This window comes from Entelurus aequoreus, linkage group LG05, assembly GCF_033978785.1.
Source record: "Entelurus aequoreus isolate RoL-2023_Sb linkage group LG05, RoL_Eaeq_v1.1, whole genome shotgun sequence".
NCBI classification, from domain to species: domain Eukaryota; kingdom Metazoa; phylum Chordata; class Actinopteri; order Syngnathiformes; family Syngnathidae; genus Entelurus; species Entelurus aequoreus.
Genome location: NC_084735.1, coordinates 45,216,877 through 45,244,801, shown reverse-complemented (window position 1 = coordinate 45,244,801; position 27,925 = coordinate 45,216,877). Strand labels below are relative to the sequence as shown.

The window sequence follows — 27,925 nt, the reverse complement described above, 5'->3', positions numbered from 1 at the left end:
GCTGCAACCAGCGACCTAAATCATTAGCTGGCAAATAGTGTGCTAATCGCTAGCTGATAACTAGCACCCTAATCACAAGCTGGCAACTGGCGCGCTAATTGCTGGCAAGGAACTAGCACCTTAATCATTAGCCGGCAAATGACACGCTAATAACTGGCTGACAACTAGCACACTAATCGCTAGCTGGCAACTAGCACCCTAACTGCTGGCTGGCAACTAGCGACTTAAATCATTAGCTGGCAACTGGCACGCTAATTGCTAACTGACAACTAGCATCCTATTTCTTAGGTAGCAATAAGCTCAAAAATAAATGCTAGCATGAATACAATATTATTATAGGCTCCAGCACACCCCACGACCACTAAAGGGACAAGCGGTAGAAAATGGATGGATGGATGGATGGATGTTTTTACAGTGAGTTGGGCAGCCATCCCACTGTCATTTTGCAACTACACTTCAATGTATGGGATCAATGTTAATGTGTATTACATTTGTGGAACAATTGCAGGGGGGATGAAAAGTCTAATCAACCAAAAATGTATCGACCCCCTGCAGAACCTCTGCAGACCCCCCTGTTGCATACCTTTGCTACAGAGTAAGAGTAGTCAGTGTACAGAAAATAACTTAACATACAGCCATGATCGTCTAAATAAGCAGCACAGGTGAGTACACATTACAATGAACATGCCCCACTTGTGATCATGGCATGAGTATGTAGTGTGAGCCTTAATCCTCTTGGGACATGGAATTCATGGAATTCACCACAGATTGTTACTGGAATCCTCTCCCACTCCTCCATGACGACATCACAGAGCTGGAAGAAGCTCAATTAATGCAAAGCAAAGAATAAAATCCAACATAATTCATTCGCTAACATTCTACAATACAATTTAGTGAGTGACAAGTGACAACAAGCGGTAACAACAGATAAAACAGACAAAAAACCTAGCAAATACAAAACCTCCTGGCGGAGTTAACTAAGCAGTTAGAGAACGCAGACCTCCACCATGGCCTATAACCTAAAAGTACTTTAACCTTTGAAAAATTCTGAATCCAGACAGTGGTCCGGATCACCCCCAAAATCTAATAACTTGTTCCTGATCTTATTTGTGACATTTCCTGAAAATGTTGGCTAATTCCACCCATAACCTTTTGAGTTATAGTTAGGGATGGGTATTGTTTACAGCAATTATTCTCAAACTGTGGTACGCCAAATAATCACTTGATTAAAGTATCAATCAATCAATCAATGTTTATTTATACAGCCCTAAATCACAAGTGTCTCAAAGGGCTGTACAAGCCACAACGACATCCTCGGTACAGAGCCCACATACGGGCAAGGAAAACTCACCCCAGTGGGACGTCAATGTGAATGACTATGAGAAACCTTTGAGAGGACCGCATATGTGGGTAACCCCCCCCCCTCTAGGGGAGACCGAAAGCAATGGATGTTGAGTGGGTCTGACATAATATTGTGAAAGTCCAGTCCATGGTGGGGCCAGCAGGAACCATCCCGAGTGGAGACGGGTCAGCAGCGTAGGGATGTCCCCATCTGACGGACAGGCTAGCGGTCCACCCCGGGTTGGGAGCAGAGTAGAAAAAAAAAGAAAAGAAAAGAAAAAGAAACGGCAGATCAACTGGTCTAAGAAGGGAGTCTATTTAAAGGCTAGAGTATACAAATGAGTTTTAAGATGAGACTTAAATGCTTCTACTTAGGTAGCATCTCTAATTTTTACCGGGAGGGCATTCCATAGTATTGGAGCCCGAATAGAAAACGCTCTATAGCCCGCAGACTTTTTTTGGGCTCTGGGAATCACTAATAAGCCGGCGTTCTTTGAACGCAGATTTCTTGCCGGGACATATGGTACAATACAATCGGCAAGATAGGCAGGAGCTTGACCGTGTAGTATTTTATACGTAAGTAGTAAAACCTTAAAGTCGCATCTTAGGTGCACAGGAAGCCAGTGCAAGTGAGCCAGTATAGGCGTAATATGATCAAACTTTCTTGTTTTTGTCAAAAGTCTAGCAGCCGCATTTTGTACCATCTGTGATCTTTTAATGCTAGACATAGGGAGGCCCGAAAATAAAACGTTACAGTAATCGAGACGAGATGTAACGAACGCATGGATAATGATCTCAGCATCGCTTGTGGACAAAATGGAACGAATTTTAGCGATATTACGGAGATGAAAGAAGGCCGTTTTAGTAACACTCTTAATGTGTGATTCAAACGAGAGAGTTGGGTCGAAGATAATACCCAGATTCTTTACCGAGTCGCCTTGTTTAATTGTTTGGTTGTCAAATGTTAAGGTGGTATTATTAAATAGATGTCGGTGTTGAGCAGGACCGATAATCAGCATTTCCGTTTTCTTAGCGTTGAGTTGCAAAAAGTTAGCGGACATCCATTGTTTAATTTCATTAAGACACGCCTCCAGCTGACTACAATCCGGCGTGTTGGTCAGCTTTAGGGGCATGTAGAGTTGGGTGTCATCAGCATAACAGTGAAAGCTAACACCGTATTTGCGTATGATGTCACCTAGCGGCAGCATGTAAATACTAAAGAGTGCAGGGCCAAGAACCGAACCCTGGGGAACTCCGCACGTTACCTTAACATAGTCCGAGGTCACATTGTTATGGGAGACACACTGCATCCTGTCAGTAAGATAAGAGTTAAACCAAGACAAGGCTAAGTCTGTCATCCCAATACGCGTTTTGATACGCTCTAATAAAATATTATGATCAACAGTATCGAAAGCGGCGCTAAGATCAAGAAGCAGCAACATAGATGAAGCATCAGAATCCATCGTTAGCAATAGATCATTAGTCATTTTTGCAAGGGCTGTCTCCGTAGAGTGATTTGCCCTGAAACCGGACTGAAAAGGTTCACAGAGATTGTTAGATGCTAAGTGTTCATTTAGCTGCTGTGCGACAATTTTTTCGAGGATTTTCGAGATAAACGGAAGGTGGGACACCGGCCGGTAGTTTACCAGGAGATCAGGATCGAGGTTAGGTCTTTTGAGTAGAGGATGAATAACCGCTTTTTTGAATGCTAGGGGAACAGTGCCAGAGGAAAGTGATAAGTTTATAATATTTAACACTGATGGACCTAATAATACAAAAAGCTCCTTGATAAGTTTCCCAGGAATTGGGTCAAGTAAACATGTTGTTTGTTTTGTCCCATTTACACATTTTGACAATTCCTCCAATGTTATTTCATCAAAGAGAGAGAAACTATTTTGGAGGGCGGTATCCGTCGTACATACAGTCGTATTTGTGTTAATAGAACCCAGTTGTAGCTGAGATGCATTGTCTTTAATCTCTTTTCTAATGACTTCAATTTTCTTATTAAAGAAATTCATAAAGTCATCTGCTGTGTGGTTGGAGCTACTGGGAGGAGTCCCTTGTTGGGTTAGCGATGCTACTGTACTAAACAGAAATTTAGGATCATTTTTGTTGAGGTGGATGAGATTTGAGTAATATCTAGCTTTAGCTGAGGTAAGCATGCGTTTATAAGTTATTAAACTATCACACCATGCTTGATGGAAAACCTCAAGTTTAGTCGCACGCCATTTGCGTTCCAGCTTTCTACATGATAATTTCTGGGCTTTAGTTTCTTCTGTAAACCATGGGGTACGCCTTTTAGGGGCCCTTTTTAGCTTTAGTGGTGCTACAATATCAATGGTGTCGCGCAGGGCGTCATAAAAGTTGTTAGTGAGGTTATCAATAGAGCCCACATAATTTGGGAATGGTGCCATTACCGAAGGCAGTAGGTCAGTAAGAGTCGTCGTTGTGGCAGCATTAATGTTGCGGCTGCTATAGTAGTTATTATTATTATTATTAGTTTGTTGACAATGAGTCAGAACTTCGAATTTTATAAGGTAATGATCGGACATTACTTTAGTGTACGGGAGTATCGTAACTTTAGAGGTGGTGACACCCCTGACAAGCACTAGATCTATCATATTACCGTTGCGATGCGTGGGTTCATTTATTATTTGTGTAAGACCACAGCTATCAATTATAGTCTGGAGCGCCACGCATGGAGGGTCCGATAGGGTATTCATATGGATATTAAAGTCCCCCATTATGATTATATTGTCGGCGTGCGTCACTAGATCAGCAACAAACTCTGAGAATTCACTGATGAAGTCCGAATAGGGCCCAGGGGGGCGGTAGATAACAGCCAGGTGGAGAGGCAGCGGTGTGACAAACCTCAAAGTGAGCACCTCAAACGAGTTATATTTATTATTTAGGTTAGGTGTAAGATTATAGTTTTCATTGTATATTAGTGCGACACCCCCTCCCCTTTTAAGAGGTCGGGCAACATGTGTATTGGTATAGCCAGGAGGAGATGCCTCATTTAGCGCAAAAAAATCGTCTGGTTTGAGCCAGGTCTCGGCGAGACCAACAACGTCAAGTTTGTTGTCTCTAATGACTTCATTAACTAATAGCGTTTTGGAAGATAATGATCTTATGTTTAAAAAGCCCATATTATAGGTAGTGGGCTGTTTTGAGGATTTTTTGTTGAAATTATCCGAAGTAGCAATATTAATAATGTTGCGTTTATTATGCGTATTGCACTTTAAATAGTTTCGACCATATCTAGGAATTGATACGACGGGGATATTCAGATTGTTTGCTTGATGTTGCGATAAACTGAACGCATCATAGTTAGCTACCTCAGTACAATGTATGTCTGCCTCTGACACGGTCACAAAAGAAAAAACATTATGTGAGTTGTGCTTTATTCTAAGAGAATTGCTATGTGTGCAGGGATTATCCAGCCTGACGCAGGCTAGTTCTAGTTTAAATGGCTTCTTACCCGGAGACTCCACGCTTCTTTGGTTAGCTTTTCTCTTTGTTGTTAGCCCCGCTCGGCAACCCCGCTTCTGCTTCCGCTCGCACCGCTTATGTCGTCTCCATTGGCGGTCACCGCTAGCACTTGACTCCACTGCTACAAAGGCCGCTCGATGTAGTCCGCGAAGTATTCCCATGCTAGCGAGGAGGTCCACCGTACATGCATCTTTCAGTCTATAACGACCTGATCCATCCACATCCAGAATTGTCTGTCGGTCGTATGTGATCACAGAGTGTTCACGCTTTGAGCCAGCCATGAAATTGACAGAAATGACGGGTGTTTTTTGCCAAATCGCTCTACACTCCCAAGAGCATTAGCGAGCCGCAGCATAGCCATAGCCATGCGCCGCCATTCATATATTCAAACACAGCGTTACTGTTCAAGCTGTGTGTAATGTTACAGTGGCCAAAAATATTAAATATACTTGTTAAATAAAACCTCTGCCTTTTTTTAATGAACACTCACGCCTACTATGCTACTGTATTTTAATGTTGGTCATTATGTTTTTTTCTGAGTTGGCACTTGGTGAAACCACTGTTTGACAGTATACATTTTTATGGATAACTTGCTCTGAAATCACAAGTCAAGCAGATATTTAGGTATTCATTTGTATTTTAAACAAAAAAAAGTGTTTGGAATTTAAAGTAATATAATATTTGTTGCAATATTAGGTAATATTAAAGGGGTGTCATACTTGTTTGCATTGAGGGCCACATCACAGTTATGGCTACCTTCAAAGAGCCGTTTCTAAAAGTGAGTATTACATATATGAATATAATACATGTGTATATATAAGAATTTGCTTATTACACAGTTGCCTTTGCTTTGATTTTTTAAATTATTATTATGTACACTGTATGTTCACAGATTTTAAGGTAAAAAATTGACAACTGAGCTGCCAGTTTTTACCGTAAAATTTAAGGCGTTTTTTACTGGAAATTGAAAAAATGGTTCCACTGCTTTTTATGGTAAAGTTCTGGCAACTGAGCTGCCAGTTTTTGCCCGTAAAACCTATTGTCATATTTACAGTGTACAATTGTATGGATAACTTGCTCTAAAATCACAAGCAGACATTTAAGTATTTATTATTAGTTTAACAAAAAAGTGTTTGGAATGTATGATAACATACTATTTGTTGCATTATTAAATAATATTAATGTCATGATCCCACATCAGTTTGGTTATTATTATTAGCTTCTTATTTTTTGTATAATTTTATGACCAGTGTCTTTATTTTTGTTTCTACTTCCTGTCTGCCTTTGTTTCCCAGACGTCTTGCTTCTGTCTTGAGCACTCGCCCCTAGTTTGCAATTAGGATTCTCACGTGCTGGCAATCCCTAAGAAGAAAAAGAAAGCTTCTTATGCCAGCCCAGACGAGAGGACAGTGCTGGATCAATTTGCTTTGTTTACTCACTATCTTTGTCATTAATACATTTTTACTTGCACTTCGCCTGCCGCCTATGCAACCTTTGGTACGGGGACCAACACAGAACATAACAATTAAAGTTTAAAAGGCTTGCAATTTCCTATTTTTCATGTACATGTATCTTTTCTTACTAAAGGTTTTTAGAATGAATACATTTAGTACAAAAAGATTAAGTACTTTGACGCATATTGTTTCCCAGCTTTCACGGGCCACATAAAATTAAGTGGCAGGCCAGATCTGAGTTGGACAATTACCACCAAAGTGCAACCCCCTAATATGCACCTTCCTAAGAAATGTACTGTATATAAAATATACATACAGTACATATTGACTTCCAGTTCCACAAAATGTAGTTTTTGTTAGTTCCAATTGTGTTATGTTACATATGAAATAAATGAATATTTTGAGGGTATAATATAATTACTCCTCACCATGACCAGCTATAACGGTCTCCCCCTCGATGCAGTCATCATCACTAAGACATCGCCCATTCGGCACCTTGTATTTCTGCAACAGCAACATTGTGATACATCATGATTATTATTTACTCCAATAAATATTATGTGAGCTCTCCTGTGTGCACTCACCTCAGCACAGAAGCCCAGCCTCTGATTTGGGGTCTCGACGTAATTTGTCACAACAAAGAAAACCTGCTCGCCCTACGCAACCAAATTAGCATTCAGATGCAAAAGGTTAAATTAATTACACTTTGTAGACAATCAATATTCATCTATTTAGTCTGCTTCTGAGGCCTCCACCAAGGCATATTAACTTGACAAGAGAACACACATTTGGTGGAATGACATAATCTTCGGCACTCCACAGGTGAGGTCCACTCTCAGAGTTGTTGGTCAGTGTGACACCTTTGAGCTTGGTGATGACGGATGACTGGATAGCCTCTTCCTTCTCTTGGTAGCCCTTCTTCATCACAAACACCCACCTGGACCACAAAACAATGATTTAACGCCAACAAGCCTCTTTATTTGTGTAGTGGTTCACATAGTGGAGTTTCAAGAAGACGGTAACATGAATCTGGCTGGGTGAGTGGACACTTGTGTTGGCACACATTGTATGCACACTCTCGCCACTTCATTACGTAAAGCTGGAGAATGAAATAATACAGCTTTGTTTTCGTACGTCACACTTTGTATAATTCGTTTTTAACCAAAATTTTACTGCACGATTTTGTCTCAATTATTGTATGGCCAAACAATGCGCGTAGTAAACTAGTCTCTTTGTTTGCGTATCATTCAATTGACTGCCTAAACCAAAGGTGTCACACTCATTTGGGCCATCACATCATTTTATGTGGCCCAGCTTGCATACTAAATGTATTCCTTCTTGCCATTTTGACAGAGCAATTCTATCTCTTGCATGAAATTGCATATCTTTAATATCATCTACCCAGACGCCAAACCCATTCAGACCTGGACTAATAGTCAAAAAAAAATTTTAAGTACCAGTAGAGGGGAAAAACAAGTTGCCTGTATATTAAAACTATTATCATAAATGTCTGATTTATGACCCCGAAAGACTCCCAAAGTTTGCGAGTAAATAGATATGATCAAAGTAGTATCAATCTCACTGACATTCTCGAGCCATGTTGGGAGATAATGAGCTAGCCAGTCACGTGATCGAGTGACGTAGAGGTAGGAACCACAGATCATTTCATCACCAACAACAATGCAAATCATGCAAACTTTGTAGGAGCAAATAACCACTACTTTCAGACAAATGATGGTCCAGAACTTTATTTTTTTAAATCCTGAATATAGGGAGTGTGAGCTACAAGTTTTAAAAGCTCTGCTAAACAGACCCAGCTTTAGTGAAACACTAATCATCATGTAGCAATATTGCTAAGTGCTTAACAACAAATACAAACTACAAACATAATAAAACAATTGCTTACTGTACAATGTCTGCTCTCACTGTGATGACGAATAATAGGATGTCCATATCTTAATCATAATCCATACAAAGGTTTTAAACAAAGTTGCTGCTGAGTCTGACACTGTCTTCTTTTGTAGTGTGTTTGTCTCCATCTCTGGGTTTGAATTTCATGTCACAGAGGAAAAACTTTGAGATTCAAGGCTAAATCCTCCTATTATCCAGATGAGAGGCATAATTTATCATCTAAATCAGGGGTGTCAAACTCATTTCAGCTCAGGGGCCACATCGAGGAAAATCTATTCCCATGCGGTTATTATTGGCAAAAAAACCTCAAAAATAAAGACAACTTCAAAATTGTTTTCTTTGTCTTACTTTGGCCAAAAATAGAAAAAGCACATTCTAAAAATGTACACATTACAAATAATCCTCTTGGCAAAACACTTAAAGTTAGTTGAAAATTCTGAGCAAAAATTGGTGCAGTTTCAAAACATTATGAAAAACACAATGAACTTAGACTGTCTCAGTGTATCTACAAAGCCATTAAACTTTAAGCACTTGCTGTTTAGCATTCTCATGTTGGCAGTTCATTATTAAAGACGTGTTTGGAAAAGCAACCTCGTGTTTCCTCAAACCGCCACATTGGTGACTTCCACAACTGCCACAACACATTAATGTATCATCACTCAAATATTACAATTATCAGGTAATCAGAACAATTGTCAAAATGACACCATAATTGCAGAATTAAAGGTAACATAACTACAAACTTAACCAATGTAAACATGGTAGATTTTAGCATAAAATAAAATGAACAAATAACAAATGTAGAAACACCCATCTTTACAATAGAGTTCATGGTGCGCATCGCACCATCAACCAATTGTGAGCACTGCATGGCTACCGCCCGAATGCAGCTGAGATAGGCTCCAGCACCCCCCGCGACCCTGAAAGGGACAAGCGGTAGGAAATGGATGGATGGATGGATGGAACTCTTACTACAAGGATGATGGTAATGTTGACTTAAGTCAGTGCTTCTCAAATATTTTCTGTCACGCCCCCCCTCGTAAGAAGAAAATATTTCGCACCCCCACCCCACTCTCCACCGTGACTATAAATAGTATAATTTGTCTCTAAAATTGTTATAACTATACCTCTGCAAAACATTGTAAGCTTATTAACATCAAAGGAAACAACACACCGGTCTTTCCTCGTCTCCCACCATGATTACAGTGAAGCCAAGAGCTACATACGCTTCATCATATTCTGGTACGGCAAAAAAAGTATGTTCGCCGCCCCACTATTTATGAAGGACTGACTTAAGTCTTAGCATCTTATCGTTTCGTTGTTTTATCTGTTGAGTGGATAAATTACAATGAAAACAGGTATTGTGCGTAGCTACAGCATTACTCCAGCCACAAAAGGATTGCTTGCACCTGCGCTGATTGGAGTTGCAGCAGCCAATCCACATAGCGCTTAAAGTCAGCTGACACGTCATCTTAAAACACTGTCATGTGTGACGTGGGTTACACTTGAATTGCTTTTGCGACATCCACTGGACACATTTAGAACAGCAGTTTCTTACATTAAAAAATTGCATCTCATTTTAAAAACTTAACAAACTCATTTTGCGGGCCGTGGGCCTAAACAGGTTAAATCCAGCCTGTACGTTTGACACCCATGATCTAGAATAACTTTGACGAGCCGAGACGCGATAATGCGGGAGCAGAACGGCAGCAAACAAGACATTAATGCTGCAGTGTTGCATAAGCTTCTTCTTCTTCACAGTTTTACAGCAGTTTGCATCCATATGTTGCATTACTGCCATCTTCAATTTCATTTTATAAGTACATTAAAGTCTCTCCTTGAGTCCAGTGCAGCATTAACTATAGTTAGCTCTCGGTTACCAATGCTAAAAATACTTTGTCACTTTTAGCGTTTATAATAACAACATTTCTAATATTTGGTTAATATTCAGGTCAGGAGATGTAAATAGAGTGTCATTTGCGGGTTTTGAATGGTTATTTAGAGAGTTTCGTGGGAAAAATAGAGAGCCCCCATTGATTTCGTTTGCTAGCGGACTTTTTATTTATTTATTTATTTACGACTTAGAATCCATAAAAAAACAAATATGTGTACATGTCTTATATAGGGATTGTAAATGATAGAGAGCACAACTCTTTCTACGTGCCTTTCTAATTTGTGCGTATTTCCAGTATGACTAATCTGATAACATGGTCAGAGTGCAGAAGCGTTCCTCCAGTGAGGTCAATCCCCGGAAATAGCCGAAGGTATTTGGAGCGGAATATTCAAAATGGCTGACTGAATTTGTGGCATTTTACGATGTTAAGACAGTATTTTCACATACTTTGCGGATTGTAAATACAATTGGATATGGTTTAATGGATACAATGAAACACAATTAGGCATATAAAGTCAACTAGCTTTTCCACTCTACTGGTACTTTCAAGTATTTATTGTTTTGACATAGCGCTTCAGTTTTGACCGGTGCAGCTTTTACAGACTATACGATACAGGTTAATCGGCTCAGGTAATAGTATACACTTACAGTTGGGAGGGGTTTCATATTGCCCCATTCCTGGGTGGATCTGGTGTGAAAGGAAGGTAATGGGTTAATCATTTTGTAATGCAGTCTGCTGAAAATTATGGAAAGTGCCACTCGACATAACAACTGAAGCTGTGGTCAAAGTTGGAATTGCCACAAAACACAATTTAAGATATTCAATACTGTTGTCTGGCAGCTAAAGTGGAAAGTGCACTGCCCGTGTTCGTCACGTTCATGTCTCAGGTAAACCGCGAAAAATAGGGCCATATGAATCCCCTTCCTAGTGTACCAATTGCATGCGAGTTAAACCAGCCCACGTGATACTGCTCAGCCAACCAAATCTGTGCATTCCAGGTGGTAAACATGGGTACTCAAATAGCAGAGACAGACAAGACAGAACGAAGCGAGTTACAAAAACGAGTGCTACCCACAGAAATAAGAAGGATAATGCAGAGAGAGGACAGATCCGAGTGAGCATTAGAAAGGGGGGAAAAAGCAATATGTCCCCACTTGTTACTTCTGCCCTCCCTTGCCCTGGTCACCCGCCGTGGAATAATGAACACACATGGCGCTCTGTAAGAACAGGAAAGTGGATCAGTGCTCATTTATACTCATGCTTTTCCCTGGAAGCACAAAACTAGTTTGTCTTATCTTCAGAGTCGGTAGCTCTAATAAAACATGGCAATGTGAAATGCCATTGCTTTTTTTCATTGAGGTTTATTAATTTATCATTTATATTATTAATATAATTAATATGGTTTATATTAATTTATTAATTAGCTGTTGCTATGCACCCGGAGATTGTTGCTACAGTCCAGGCAAGAAGCGTGCTATAAGCGTGCTGTATCGCAGGACGAACAAGGAAGCTCGGGAGAAAGTTACCGACCGCAACATCAGCTGGTCAGTATTATGGAAAATTACACAGTTTCCTAATTCGGTCAACCTATGACACCACTGCCCTCGCAACCTCAACCAGTGGCTTGGGAACGAGGAATGTTGTCACCTTTGCAATACTTGAAACTAGAGATGTCCGATAATATCGGGATATTATCGGCCGATATATGCGTTAAAATGTAATATCGGAAATTATCGGTATCGGTTTTTTTATTATCGGTATCGGCTTTTTTGGTTTTTGGTTTTTTTTTTATTAAATCAACATAAAAAACACAAGATACACTTACAATTAGTGCACCAACCCAAAAAACCTCCCTCCCCCATTTACACTCATTCACACAAAAGGGTTGTTTCTTTCTGTTATTAATATTCTGGTTCCTACATTATATATCAATATATATCAATACAGTCTGCAAGGGATACAGTCCGTAAGCACACATGATTGTGCGTGCTGCTGGTCCACTAATAGTACTAACCTTTAACAGTTAATTTTACTAATTTTCATTCATTACTAGTTTCTATGTAACTGTTTTTATATTGTTGTACTTTCTTTTTTATTCAAGAAAATGTTTTTAATTTATTTATCTTATTTTACTAATTTTTTTAAAAAGTACCGTATCTTCACCATACCTGGTTGTCCAAATTAGGCATAATAATGTGTTAATTCCACGACTGCATATATCGGTTGATATCGGTATCGGTTGATATCGGTATCGGTAATTAAATAGTTGGACAATATCGGAATATCGGATATCGGCAAAAAGCCATTATCGAACATCCCTACTTGAAACGCAAGTCTCCAGCACATCATGTCAGTGTGTAAGATTGCACACTCTCAGGGGCGCTACAGATGGCGCCGCGACCAGATCCCGAGAAAACTATCCAAAGTCACCACCAGTAAAGAACCACATCAACCTTGTCGTGGAAGGCGGGGAATGGTAGATACAACAGATCAAGGGACATGAGGGTGGACCTCGGCAGACAACTTTGCTTTCCTACAGAGATTACCACTACATCTCTTCGTCTCGACATTGTTGTTTGGTCCACTAAAGCAAAGTCGGTGCACCTAATCGAATTGACAATTCCACAGGAGGAAGAGATTGAGGCTGCATTTATTACTCACATTAAAAATACTAAAAGGCCTAGCACCATTTTATCTTGATGATTGTATTGTACCCTACGTTCCGTCCAGAAATCTACGTTCCAAGAACCCCAGTTTATTCCTAATTCCCAGAGGCCAAAAAAAGTCTGCAGGTCCATTCTGGCTCTAGTACTCTGGAATGCCCTACCTGCAACAGTTAAAGATGCCACCAATTTAAGTTCCACCTTGAAACTTATCCATATTCTGTAGCCTTTAAATAGATTCTGTTTAAGACCAGATGACCTGCTGCTTCTCTTTTTTAGCCTCCTCTCCTGCATGGAGATGTTACCAGGTGGCCACGGATAATCCCTGGAGAGTTACCAGTCTGAAAGAAGGCATAGCTGTTCTAAGTCATGACCTGGGGTATACCACTACTCTGTGACGTAGATGAGGACCTCCTTCCTAATGGACTAGACTCTCACATTTACATGAATAATGCAATAACCGTACCCACTTGGCATCCATTGCAGCCGGTCACTCAGGAGGGGAATCCCCACATCTGCGGCCCCTTCCTAAGGTTTCTGCTTTTTCCCATTTTGGGTTTTGAGTTATTTCCTGCCTGCATGTGGGTTTCAGATCAGCGGATATTTGGGGTTTTGTGCAGCCCTTTGAGGCACTTGTGATTAAGGGCTATATAAATAAATAACTCATATAGATAAATACAATAAATGACTTTGATTAATTGATTGATTGATTAATTGATTTGAGCGCAAAAAGGCCAAATACGGTGAGTTGGCTGCCGAGTGCAGAGAGGCTCGCTGGAAGACTACCCAGTTGAAGTTGGACGCCGAAATTTTGTAAGAATGTCAACCACACATCTCCTGAGGGACACAGGAGTGACCGTTGGGAAGATGAAGAGGGCAGTAAAAGAATTGCAGAGGAGGCAGAAAAAAACAACTTTTGGCATTGGTGAGGAGAAATGACAAGTGCAGGGGAAAGAACACCTAACAGCAAAAGAGCCACATGGGACAACATCTAGCAGCTGCAGGGAGTGACTGGGAGACGTCACAACTGTGCATTTATAAGGTTGTGCGGTCACAGAGACAGCATGCCGATGTGTATGACCATTTTCGTGTGCTTTAAATTTTTCGAATGCTTTTTTCCCAATTTGTAAATCCAGAAGTAATAAAGGTGGGCTCTGATTTTACAGACAATAGTCTGAGTTTGTCCTGGGTAATTGCTTTGCAATAAAAACACAAAACTCCCTTCTGTACTGCATCATAATGAACCCAAGGAAAGTCCTTGTACCACTTTTCTTGAAAACTTCCAAGTTTTGTTAGACAGAACTTGAGTGTCCATGAATTTTTGGTGTGGCAAAAGTCACAATGTCACACAACGCCACTCAACTGCACTTACTACAAGCAACACCGTTTTCCACTTTTTGTGAACTTTTGTTAAATATCCACTGTTTATTACGCTACTATACTTTTTTACCTGTCTGTTTGATCCTGTCTCTCCTTCACTTTGACTCCCTGCCTCAAGCCTGTGAGGTTTCTGCATTGCATTAACATGTTTACAACAGACAACATTAGTAATATACTGTATCAGCATTTAACTTATAAACATAACCCAAACCGTAGAATAATGTACTCTTGATTAAATATTTGTCATATTAAATTAAATGTATCGTAATAAATCTACTTGACATCAGGCATCAGCTGTTCTCCTTTCTTATTATAATCAATAATATGATTTTGAAATATTTCCTTATACCCTGAAACGCCACCTGACACCCTCAATCCCTGACTTTTTTTTAGTTATTTTCTTGTTAAAATAAACGGTTTAAAAGGTGATAACAGGCTGAGCTTCCTCAGTTTGTCCACCTTTCATTAATTTACATGCCTCAATACTCTATGTACTACCATTCTACTGATAAGACATAATAATTGCACATCACTTGTAATATAATTTTATACATGTTGATAAATGGTCTAATATAATTAGGTGCTGTCTTTGTCTTGTAGTGTAACCATTACTCACACTAATATTATTCTTTTTAAAATAACATAGTAAGTCCTGCTGCTGTTTCATTCTTTTTTAGTGGTGAAATGTTGCTACCTGGAAGGGGATGACTAAACAATAATTTGAAAATAATAATAATAATAATAAATTAAATACTTTTTGGTGTAGAACAGGGGCAGCACGGTGGAAGAGGGGTTAGTGCGTCTGCCTCACAATAAGAAGGTCCTGAGTAGTCCTGAGTTCAATCCCGGGCTCGGGATCTTCCTGTGTGGAGTTTGCATGTCCTCCCCGTGACTGCGTGGGTTACCTCGGGTACTCCGGCTTCTTCCCACCTCCAAAGACATGCACCTGGGGATAGGTTGATTGGCAACACCTAAATTGGCCCTAGTGTGTGAATGTTGTCTGTCTATCTGTGTTGGCCCTGCGATGAGGTGGCGACTTGTCCAGGGTGTACCCGGCCTTTCGCCCGATTGTAGCTGAGATAGGCTCCAGCACCCCCCGCGACCCCAAAGGGAATAAGTGGTAGAAAATGGATGGATTGATGGATGGTGTAGAACAGGGGTCCCCAAACTACGGCCCGCGGGCTGGATCCGGCCCCCCAGCATCCAAAATCCAGCCCACAGGAAGTCCCAAGTAAATAAAAATAAATAAATTAAAAAAAAAAGTTTTTAATTTTATTTTTTATTTTTAAATCTTTCCTTTATAATCAATTTTTTACCGCTTGTTACTCTTGGTGTCCTAGTCGCTCAGGCAAATCATATTGTCTAAAAATTAATTTTCCCATCGATAACGTGACAATGTTAAATGTTGATGAACATCAATGTTAATTGATGTTAAATGACAAAACGGATTGTAAAGACAATGTATATATGCATATATATATTTATATATATATATATATATATATATATATATATATATATATATATATATATATATATATATATATATATATATATATATATATATATATATATATATATATATATATACACAGCCTGGCCCCCGGCCAAATTTTTTTAACCCAATGCGGCCCCCGAGTCAAAAAGTTTGGGGACCCCTGGTGTAGAACAACCTGAATGTCATGTGGCATTCACACAACTAGTATTTACGTTACCTGGGAAAACGGATGAAGTTAGCAGAATTAAGATGACTTAACTCAAAAAACATTGTTTCTAAATAAACAAACAGCAAGGCCTTATAAACAAGCAATATTTATGGCAACATTATCAGCAGACCGTCTGCTTGCTAGTGTCGTCCTCTTAGCCTGCACTCAGAGCTGCTGAAGGTTGATGATGAATAAATTGTTGTTACAATGTAAAAATGATTTGTTACCTGTGGCAACGCCACTATGATACAACATTTGTATAATAATCCTTGAACAAAGTAACAGTGAAGCTCAATGTTAAATAAATTAAATAAAAGATCTTCTTTCCACTCCCTTTCAGGCAGAATTGAAACGTAATGTTTACATACTTTGCAGTCCGTTTTGCACTACATGACCTAATATTATATGCTGTCAGCCTTGTACTTTTTATGTGTCGTTGTCTGAGATGAATGGAAAAAAAAGAAAGAATGAATGAAGTCACATAATGTGGTGTTACGCCCTAAAAATAAAAGCCTGTATACGACCGCTGTACATTTTTTAGGTGGGCGTCTTTCCTCAATATTGGGTGAAACATGTCCCCCCGTGTACCCCGGTTCCTACGCCCCTGGTTCTCAATACAAACCGAGGGGTGTCAATTTTTGACCTGCATTTTTCTGGTTTGTGTTTTTTATTGAGGAGGGTGTCCCGGACGCTAACATGAGGAAATGTTCTGTATCTCGATCTATTTAAATTTTAGTTGAAGACCCCTGATCTAGGGCAGCACGGTGGAAGAGGGGTTAGTGCATGTCAGTGCAATACGAAGTCCTTGGTTCAATCCCCGGGTTCGGGGTCTTTCTGTGTGGAGTTTGCATGTTCTCCCCGTGACTGCGTGGGTTCCCTCCGGGTACTACGGCTTCCTCCCACCTCCAAAAACATGCACCTGGGGATAGGTTGATTGGCAATACTAAAATGCCCCTAGTGTGTGAATGTGAGTGTGACTGTTGTCTGTCTATCTGTGTTGGCCCTGCAATGAGGTGGTGACTTGTCCAGGGTGTACCTGCAGCTGAGATAGGCTCCAGCACCCCCCGCAACTCCAAAAGGGACAAGCGGTAGGAAATGGATGGATGGATGGACCCCTGATCTATATCACCATACATGCTGAGCTACAAACAAAACACCCACATTTTAGCTTTGTATATAAATGACAAACCTATTTCATATATGATATATCTCATTTATAATAAATCTAAATTATTTTGACAATAAAATAAAAAAGGGATATGTGCCTAAATGGCCCCCGGGCCGCACTCTGGAGAGCCCTTCCCGAACGTCTCCTGTCACCTGCTCCACTTTCATTATGTCTATGGTGTGACATCACAATGGGTTCTTTACTCTCAGTTTAAGAAGTTAAAAGTCGTAATAAAGAACAAAAAAGGACACACTTGCTCTGCCGCTCTAACCAAGCAAACCCGCCTAATGGGCAACTATTTTTAACTTGCTGAATCACTTTGTGCAAGGTTACGTAGCGCAAAAGGCTAAAAAAAACGACATGGAGTGCAGCTCACCCGATGATGTATCCCAGCACCGCCAGCTGGTAGATTCGAAACAATATCCCGATCTTCCTGTTCTCTGCGATCACGTACTTCTCCGTCTTGTAGTTGAGGAGAGAAACGAAGAAGGTGCCCCAGCCAGCCATGTTGTCAGCGGAGTGTCCCCTGCTCAGCTGGTCCTCTCGTCAGGACCACTCAGTCAGTCCGCATGCTCCTCAAACATGCCTGAAAGCAACGTCAACATGTGTTCACTTCCATCTAACTCAAACTGGACATGGGTGAACTTTATAAAGTTTCTATTGGAAGGAAGATACAAGCAGGGCCGTGTGTGTGTGTGTGTGTGCGTGTGTGTGTGTGTGTGTGTGTGTGTGTGTGTGTGTGTGTGTGTGTGTGTGTGTGTGTGTGTGTGTGTGTGTGTGTGTGTGTGTGTGTGTGTGTGTGTGTTTGTGTGTGTGTGTGTGTGTGTGTGTGTGTTTGTGTGTGTGTGTGTGTGTGTGTGTGTGTGTGTGTGTGTGTTGTATTTCTACCCTTCTATAGACAGTCCATGTGAGGACCAGTGAACAAGTTAGGACGGAAATCATGGTCCCAATACGGAAAACCATTGCATTTAATAGAGAGCCAAATACTAGAGTCCGTGAGCATTGCTCCAAAGTCAGGATTTTTGTTTGATTTAATGTGCATACCAAAGTAAACATTGACAGGTGCAAAGGCAGCAATATATGATAAAAGAAGACGGCAGCTGAAGAAGGACTTCCCTATTCATCCCCGAAAAAACCCGCCAGGTGAACAGCCGATTTTACGACTTCCGGTGCTGACGTAAGACAACCCGCGTTCCGTATGTGACCATAGGATGAACAAATACACTACGGTACTAAAACTATGGTGGCCATTAACAGTTAGCTTTTACAGCTGGGTTGTCCAAAGTGCGGCACAGGTGCCATCTGTGGTCCGTGACTCCTTTGTCATTGGCCTTAGATTAGAGATCTCATTTGCACCCCTGGTGGAGAAATCTATCAAAATGAGGGTGGTCCCAAAAAGGAGGGATTTTTCACATTGACAGTGTGTCGTTTTTAAAAGTGCTCCCCCTCTGGTCAACATATGAAATAACAAGTGTGTGTAAAAATGTGAAGCGCTCCCCCTCTGGTCGACATATGAAATAACATGTGTGTGTAAACATTTTAAGTGCTCCCCCTCTGACCAACATATGTAATAAGTGTGTGTGAGAAATTGAATTGCGCCCCCTTTGGCCAAAATTTATTTAAAAAAACAAAATAAATATGTATACAGAGACATACTGTAATAACTTGAAGTAAATAATGAAGATTAAAAACCAATTACTGACAAAAATGTCAACAACAACAAAAATGACTAAAAGCAGTCTTTTTCTCACAATGTGCCGACTTTTTTCTTATAAAATTGGGAACAATTTCTCATATTATTTCTGCTTTTGTAATATATTGCAATATTTTCTCGTAAAATTATTACTTTTTAATGCAAAATGGCGACATTAGTCATATAAAATTCTGATTTTATATGACTTTATATGATTTTTTGGTTGTTCTTGTCAAAGAGTGACATTTTTTTTAGTAAAATTATGACTTTTGTCATCATTTTGCCAAGTAAAATTCCGATTTTATTATAATATTGCCAACATTTTAAAGTTTTCTTATAAAATTGTGACTGTTGTCGAGTAAAATTAAGACTCTTTTCATACAATTGCCAAAATGTTAATCTTTTCTTGTAAAATTTTGACTTGCGTCGAGTAAAATTACGACTTTAATTATGATACTGCCAAAATTCTAAGTTTTTCTTGTGAAATTCCAACTTATTTTTCACAACAAGCTTTTTTATACTTGCATAGTATGTATATATTATTAATGTTGTAAATACAAATCTTTATATATCTAGAAAGGGTGGTCCTAAAGAGGTAGGCATTTTTCGGAGGTCTCAAGAAGGTAAGAAATACAAGAATGTGTGTGTGTGGGGGGGGTGGCTTAAGTAAATATTAGGGCCTTTTTTTAAGTTCATCAGCGAGTAATAACCTTATTTATATAGCCCTTAAACACAAGTGTCTCAAAGGGCTGCACAAGCTACAACGACATCCTCAGCTCAAATCCCACATAAGGGCAAGAAAAAACTCAACCCAATGAGATACAATGAGAAACCTTGGAGGGGACCACAGTGGTGCAATGGATGTTGAGTGGATCTAGTTAATAGCTTATTGCAGGCTGTCCATGCTGAGGCTTTGCAGGATTTCATATCTTTTGCAGTATCCATTACGTATGATCCAAGATACTTGAAGTCAGTTACTTGGTTTATACTGTTTCCAGAAGATGACAAAAGGCAGCATTTTGGAACTGAAACGATTACTTCAGTCTTTCTTTCATTGCAATGGAGTCCCATCAGGCAAGCAACATTTTCCTGTGAGTGGAGAAGGGATCCAGCATTTGTGACAAGATAGGAGACCAGAGTGATGTCATCTGCAAAATCAAGGTCAGTAAGGTGTGTGGCAGGTTGCCTTCTGCTCCGTCTCGGGTGGAGCTGTAGGTGTTTGTGTTTGTGTCCAAAGAGAGGCACAGAATATAGTCCAATATAATGTTAAACAAGAATGGAGCTTGTGTGCACCCTTGTAAAACTCCTGCCTCAATTTAGAAAAACGCAGTTTAACCATCAGCTGTAATAACTCTAGCCTGAGTGTTGGAATAGAGTGCTTTAATGGCGGCATTGATAGGTTGTGGGATGCCATAAAGGGGGAGGATGTTGAACATGGCTTCCCGATTGAAAGTCGATTGCTTTCCGAAAGTCCACGAAGCACATTTTTGGGAATTGGCACAATCTCAGACTTCATCCAGGCAGATGGTGGCGAAAAAACAGAAAAAGTGTGGTTACAGAACCTGAGCAGTATAGGTCGTGAAAAAGGGGATATATTCAGATGAGACTCGGGATGTTATCGAGGCAAAGAGACTTGGTGGTTGTCCGAGACTCTACTTCCTTGCGCAGCTCCTGTACAGTGAATGGAGACACGCTAATGTAGAGCAGCTCAGCAATCTGGAAGAGAGGTAAGGGTCTGTTCTCTTGGGTGTAAGCTGGTTGCCCCCTTACAGATTTTTAAAGTGAGAAAACCAGTTTTCTTTCTGTTTTTCAGGGGATTCTCTTTTGATCAGAATCGATGGTTTACTTTTTTGGCCAGCAAGATCATTAATGAGTGAATGAGTGAGAGAGCGAGAGAGATAGAGAGCGCTTTATGGACATGATTTTCAAAATATAAGAATGAGGGTTTTTAACAAGGTGTTTACATTGTTATTATTATTGTTTGGGTATTTAATTACTTATTTGTGGGTGTTATCATTTTGAACAATTAAATAATGTGCATGTAAATTTCACAATTCAAATATTTTTCCTGGAAGACATTCTGACTACACAATGTTATGTGTGTCCAAATGTTGGCCTCTTTTTGTGAGTTCATTTAAATTATGCAAACAAGTAATAACATGTGATTAATTCAAATTCCAAAGGTTGATGAATCTGATTAAAATAATTAACCATTTGACAGCAGTACTAATATGATTATATCCATTCATTTTCAATAAATCAATCAAAATTTATTTATATAGCCCTAAATCACAAGTGTCTCAAAGGGCTGCACAAGCCACAATGACATCCTCGGCTCAGATCCCACATTATAAAATTAAATGTTGACCAGCTTAGAAATAGGTACATCAAAAACTAACAACATTTTAAAAATGTATTTTGTGGATGTTAACATTGCATTTTAGTGATGAAGATTTATATCTTGTATCTAATACAAGACATTAAATAAAATAATGAGTCATTAAAATGGGCGACAGCCTCAAAATAATGTAGTTTGTGTTTTATCTGAACAGAAAATCAGTTTTGTTATCTACAGTTAAGTCAATAGAACGGTGACTTGTGTTTTTTATAATTATTGATGACGGCTGACAGACGCAACAAAGTGAATTGTGAGGTCTATTGGGAAATACATTTAACTCACTATTTCATCAAGGGTTTAAATGGGGTATCAAAATATTTAACAGGAATTTGAGGCTCAGCTTGATGAAGTGAAGGCAATATACATATCAAGTGCATCATGGGCTATAGCAATCCCCAAATACCAGGATCGTGTATAAAGAGAGTATGGCCAACCCAGTTTCAGGCGATTTCTTCAATTAGTGGTCAAAAGGCACTCATGTGACCATGACTGCTACCAACTTTGTAAGTCTTTGTAAGTTTTTTGTCTCATTCCTGTGAGAATCCTGTGTGTGGCTGAAGCATTAAGGAGTGGTGATTAGTTAATTTATCTAGAACTTGCTGCAGTGTGCTCAAACAACCACCAGGTAGCGGACAATACTGTATTATCTATTTCTTTTTCGGACTTAGCAGGTCTGTAGTGCGTTCTTCATACATTCTTCACTTGCGCTTTAAGTGTGGGATGAGGCATAAAAATAACCCAGACCAACAGTATGTGTTTGCGGTGATTCCTCGTTAGGTTTGATTTTTCAACGTGTATAAATATACATTGAATCTCAGTAAAACTAAATAATTTAATTCGGTAACAGTAGAAGATAAAGTCAAACACAAATACGAATAGAAGGACATTGAATGAGTAAAATAATCCTAATTTGAGGTGTGTAATGGATGAGAAGATGAATCTCATTAAACAATATACAACACAAGGTGGCAAAAAAAGGGGCGATAATGAATAAAGAAAAATAGTTCTGGACCAGAGCAGCACGGTGGAAGAGGGGTTAGTGTGTCTGCCTCACAATACAAAGGTCCTGAGTAGTCCTGGGTTCAATCCCGGGCTCGGGATCTTTCTGTGTGGAGTTTGCATGTCCTCCCTGTAACTGCGTGGGTTCCCTCTGGGTACTCCGGCTTCCTCCCACCTCCAAAAGACATGCACCTGGGGATAGGTTGATTGGCAACACTAAATTGGCCCTAGTGTGTGAATGTGAGTGTGAATGTTGTCTGTCTATCTGTGTTGGCCCTGTGATGAGGTGGCGACTTGTCCAGGGTGTACCCCACCTTCCACCCGATTGTGGCTGAGATAGGCTCCAGCGCCCCCCGCGACCCCGAAGGGAATACGCGGTAGAAAATGGATGGATGAAGTTCTGGACCAAAAATCACTCCATATTCTGTAACCATATCTGAGTTATTGTGCAAAAATATGGAGAAATAAGTACAAAATAACACATACTCAAAGAGCATGTTACAAAATAGAAAGATCAGTTAGAAAAATACATAATGAGTTATACATACAGTGATTACAAATACATTGGAGGCAGCCACCACACTTAACATACTTCACACACAAGTCATGATTTTTTTCGTGATTGTTGGTCCCAGGGGCGTCACTAGCTCTTAAGGACAGGGGGGGCTTAGCCCCCAGAGATGCAGGATGCGAGCGAACGTAGCGCACGAGCACAAAACTTCACAAACGGTTAACAAAGACTTAGAAATTATTCATTGTTATTATTATTATTTCAGTCGGTTTAGTTTCAATCTGTGTTCAGTACAACAGCAAACATGGGTTTGCACAGTGACATTTTGTTTACAGCATCAACAAGAAACAATTACTTGCATGATCCTTCAAGATAAACTGAAACACAATAAAAGTCGTGGCATTAGCCTCTATATTATTAAAGGCCTACTGAAATGAAATTTTCTTATTTAAACGGGGATAGCAGATCCATTCTATGTGTCATACTTGATCATTTCGCGATATTGCCATATTTTTGCTGAAAGGATTTAGTAGAGAACATCGACAATAAAGTTCGCAACTTTTGGTCGCTGATAAAAAAAGCCTTGCCTGTACCGGAAGTAGCGTGACGTCACAGGTTGAAGGGCTCCTCACATTTGCACATTGTTTACACCAGCAGCGAGAGCGATTCGGACCGAGAAAGCAACGATTATCCCATTAATTTGAGCCAGGATGAAAGATTCGTGGATGAGGAAAGTGAGAGTAAAGGATTAGAGTGCAGTGCAGGACGTATCTTTTTTCGCTCTGACCGTAACTTAGGTACAAGGGCTCATTGGATTCCACACTCTCTCCTTTTTCTATTCTGGATCACGGATTTGTATTTCAAACCACCTCGGATACTATATCCTCTTGAAAATGAGAGTCGAAAACGCGAAATGGACTTTCACAGTGACTTTTATCTCCACGACAATACATCGGCGAAGCACTTAAGCTACGGAGCTAATATGATAGCATCATGCTTAACTGCATATAGAAACAGAAGAAAAAAGCTCCTGACTGGAAGGATAGACAGAAGATCAACAATACTACCAAACCCTGGACCTGTAACCACACGGTCAATGCTGTGCCGCCTGGCGAAGCCTAGCAATGCTGTTGCTAACGACGCCATTGAAGCTAACTTAGCTACGGGACCTCGACAGAGCTATGCTAAAAACATTAGCTCTCCACCTACGCCAACCCTCATCTGCTTATCAACACCCGTGCTCACCTGCGTTCCAGCGATCGACGGCGCGACGAAGGACTTCACCACGATGACCGGTGCGGTCGGCGGCCCGGAGACGGAGGAAGTCAACCCAGACAGGTGAGGACAGCGGCGCGGCGGCGGACGGCGTTGTAGCTTTCGACGACACCCCGGCCGCCATCAGAGTCGGCAAGAAACATATATTTCCCCAAAGTTACGTACGTGACATGCACGCACGTACGGGCAAGCGATCAAATGTTTGGAAGCCAAAGCTGTACTCACGGTTGCGCGTCTGCTATCCAACTCAAAGTCCTCCTGGTTGTGTTGCTGTAGCCAGCCGCTAATACACCGATCCCACCTACAGCTTTCTTCTTTGCAGTCTCCATTGTTAATTGAACAAATTGCAAAAGATTCACCAACACAGATGTCCAGAATACTGTGGAATTATGTGGTGAAAACAGACGACTTAAGCTGGCCTCCGTGCTATTCCAAAATGTCTGCTTCAACCCGTGACGTCACGCGCAAACGTCATCATACCGAAACGTTTTCAGCCGGAAGTTTCCCGGGAAATTTAAAATTGCACTTTATAAGTTAACCCGGCCGTATTGGCATGTGTTGCAATGTTAAGATTTCATCATTGATATATAAACTATCAGACTGCGTGGTCGGTAGTAGTGGGTTTCAGTAGGCCTTTAATTCACAACATAGAGGCTAATGCCACAACTTTCGCTCACAATACAATAATTGTTTGTTCCCAAATATTTTGAAGTTGCACATATGACATTTTGGGCACATATGTGACTAAAATGGTTGCAAATTCAAGCCCTGGAAATATTACTTAATTACTTGAATTAAAGTAATATCTGGATCGGGATAATTTGGCTTGTATATAATATATTTATATATATATATTATGGCAAGCCGTTTAGGAAATTAAATATATATGGAAGTCTGAATAGAAATGAGAAACATTTATATATACTGTAAATAAGAAAGACTTAGTCTGCTGATCTGAAAAAGAGCCAAAGCTGTCAAAGAGCTGAGGGACCATCTTCAAAGTGCAATGCTGAAACAAATAATGCAAACAATAAAATGTAACTTCTAGGGCTTGAGATTAATGTAGTCCCGTCGTCCTGGGGACGGTAAAAAAAATGCACAAAACGAAATTAAATGCTCCCCGGGACGATGGCTTTTAACCATTTTTTTTTCTTTTTCTTTTTATGTATTTATTAATTTTACATTTTATATTAAATGTCTTGGTTTTTCCACCCTCTGAAAATCCTATGAAATGTATAATATTACAACAGCTATTAATGTAACAATACAATAAAACAAATATATTTAATGATGTTGTTTTCATTATTTTAACAATAGGCTAATGTATATTACTTTATATAGATTGTACAAGAAACACAAAACTTAAAAACTAAATTATTTACAATTGCAGACACAAGGTTCTTGTTCTGCAGTGCTGTGTGCTAATGTGCTTCGTACATCTGCCAGACCGCAAGCAAGGTCGCAGAGAAAATGCGGACTGGTATTTGAGTGATGTGGGCATTTTCTATATGAACAAGTGGAATGGATTGGATACCGACGCACTAAAGGGGCTCTCTACCTTACACTATGAAGTGAGGGGAAACTGAGTGAATAATGACAGGTTATATGATTATTTATTTAAACTCATATTCGGGCCACTTTATAATGAATATGTCGGCATGTATTTGTAAAAATTAAAAAAATAAAAAATTTTAAAAAAAATTTTAACACCAAATTATTTAGGGGGGCTTTAGAACATTTTAGGGGAGCTTGAGCCCCCTAAAATAGGCCTAACAACGCCAATAGTTGGTCCAAAGCTAATGAAGATTTTGCCAAAATGAGGGTAATAATTTGAGCTGGAGTATGTACTATGGAACGTATTATTTTTGGTTTATTTCGTCAGAAAAACTATCGTCAAAACGATATCAATTGCATGCATCTAGGCACCGCTGCACACGTCCTTGGTAGCAGTCATGGCACCATTCCCAAATTATGTGGGCTCTATTGATAACCTCACTAACAACTTTAACGACGCCCTGCGCTACACCATTGATAGTGTAGCACCGCTAAAGCTAAAAAGGGCCCCTAAAAGGCATACCCCATGGTTTACAGAAGAAACTAAAGCCCAGAAATTATCATGTAGAAAGCTGGAACGCAAATGGCGTGCGACTAAACTTGAGGTTTTCCATCAAGCATGGTGTGTTAGTTTAATAACTTATAAACGCATGCTTACCTCAGCTAAAGCTAAATATTACTCAAATCTCATCCACCTCAATAGGCTATAGAGCGTTTTCTATTCGGGCTCCAATACTATGGAATGCCCTCCCGGTAAAAGTTAGAGATGCTACCTCAGTAGAAGCATTTAAGTCTTATTTTAAAACTCATTTGTATACTCTAGCCTTTAAACAGACTCCCTTTTTAGACCAGTTGATCTGCCATTTCTTTTCTTTTCTTTTCTACTCTGCTCCCAACCCGGGGTGGACCGCTAGCCTGTCCATCGGATGGGGACATCTCTACGCTGCTGACCCGTCTCCGCTCGGGATGGTTCCTGCTGGCCCCACTATGGACTGGACTTTCGCTGATGTGTTGGACTTTCACAATATTATGTCAGACCCACTCGACATCCATTGCTTTCGGTCTCCCCTAGGGGGGGGTTACCCACATATACGGTCCTCTCCAAGGTTTCTCATAGTCATTCACATTGACGTCCCACTGGGGTGAGTTTTCCTTGCCCGTATGTGGGCTCTGTACCGAGGATGTCGTTGTGGCTTGTACAGCCCTTTGAGACACTTGTGATTTAGGGCTATATAAATAAACATTGATTGATTGATTGACTGTTTTGTTGGCCATACTTTCTTTATACATGACTCTGCCAAATACTAAGCAAGTACGCCTTCTAGTGGCTGTTAGCACAAATGTTGGCATCATAGCTTCCATTACACAGTATGGCAAATACTCTGACACAATATTGTGCTATTCTTAAAAAGGAGTCTTCTATTTATTTTTGGTTCACTGTATTATGTTCATCACACTCACATGTCCTACTATTACTCTTTCATCTGTCTGTCTTCTACTCTCCTCTGTCTTCCTTGTCTCCTACTTTTGCCCAGTCAAGTAGCACATACTGACCCTGGTGTCCAAACTAAGACTCTATTACGTATGTAATACAACATTTTTCAAATTATACCTATTTCAATTCCATTGTGACGAAACATAGCCAGGAACTGTCGAGTCGCTCACAATACCTTTTACATCCGCTTCCGGTACTTTCCTTAGCGGCAGTAGTTACAGCACAGCTAGGTAACCATCTCATATTTATCCGCAATGGAAATAGTTCCATGTTATACTGTATTTAGAACAGAAGAAATGAACCACTTTTGACTTACTAAACCATACAAAAATAATTTCAATAATATAATCTATTGGAATATATATTTAACATAGTCCTCTATTGTATAATTAATCACTTTAAACCATACAAAAATAATTGCAATAATATAATCTGTTATATTTAACATGGTCCTCGATTGTATATTGAATCACGAGACAGATGCATTGTACAACATTGTAATCCGCAATTTTATAAATAAAGACATTAGTTTTACATAACATCAAAAAATTAGCATACTATTTTATGCACATTGTCCAACTAAGAGTCCCTGACATATTTATAATATACATCACCATTAGGTTGTAATAGTTTTGCATTTTAACCAACACATTACTGTAAGCCTCCCTTTTTATTGTGGTGTTCCTCAATTTTAAGTTTAGGGTTCACTTACCGACCAAACACGTCACACAAAGTCCACACTTAGTATATTACACAGGTTTCATAATTTGTAAGATGTTATCTTCATGGTCTGTATGAGTGGTAGGGCAATGGCTGACCATTCCAGCAGGAAACTTGTGAAAACAATGCAGCTAAATTGACTATGCTGACTGTAAACATTAACCTTGATGTTAAAAAAAAAAAAATTACAAGATTCAAGATAAGTACAACATTCCTACCATATAAACTTCACATTATAATGGTTTGATATTATAGAAAAGACACCAGATA

General features: G+C 39.7%; 1 protein-coding gene across 4 annotated transcripts in view; it reads right to left on the bottom strand.

The window, feature by feature from the left end:
• Nucleotides 1-17,716, bottom strand: part of p2rx5 (purinergic receptor P2X, ligand-gated ion channel, 5) — a 42,038-nt gene extending 24,322 nt beyond the window's left edge. Inside the window, exons 1-6 of one of the 4 annotated variants that reach the window (XM_062048223.1) lie at nucleotides 17,387-17,450; nucleotides 11,248-11,310; nucleotides 10,741-10,780; nucleotides 7,074-7,224; nucleotides 6,872-6,943; nucleotides 6,716-6,791 (exon numbers count right to left, since the gene is read on the bottom strand). In XM_062048223.1, the coding sequence (XP_061904207.1) occupies nucleotides 6,716-6,791; nucleotides 6,872-6,943; nucleotides 7,074-7,211 (286 nt within the window). In that variant the 5' untranslated portion in view covers nucleotides 7,212-7,224; nucleotides 10,741-10,780; nucleotides 11,248-11,310; nucleotides 17,387-17,450. Of the gene's footprint in view, nucleotides 1-6,715; nucleotides 6,792-6,871; nucleotides 6,944-7,073; nucleotides 7,225-10,740; nucleotides 10,781-11,247; nucleotides 11,311-17,386 lie in introns of all 4 variants that reach the window. The other 3 variants (XM_062048219.1, XM_062048221.1, XM_062048220.1) reach the window with 3 other exon arrangements.
• Nucleotides 17,717-27,925: the final 10,209 nt, after the last annotated feature.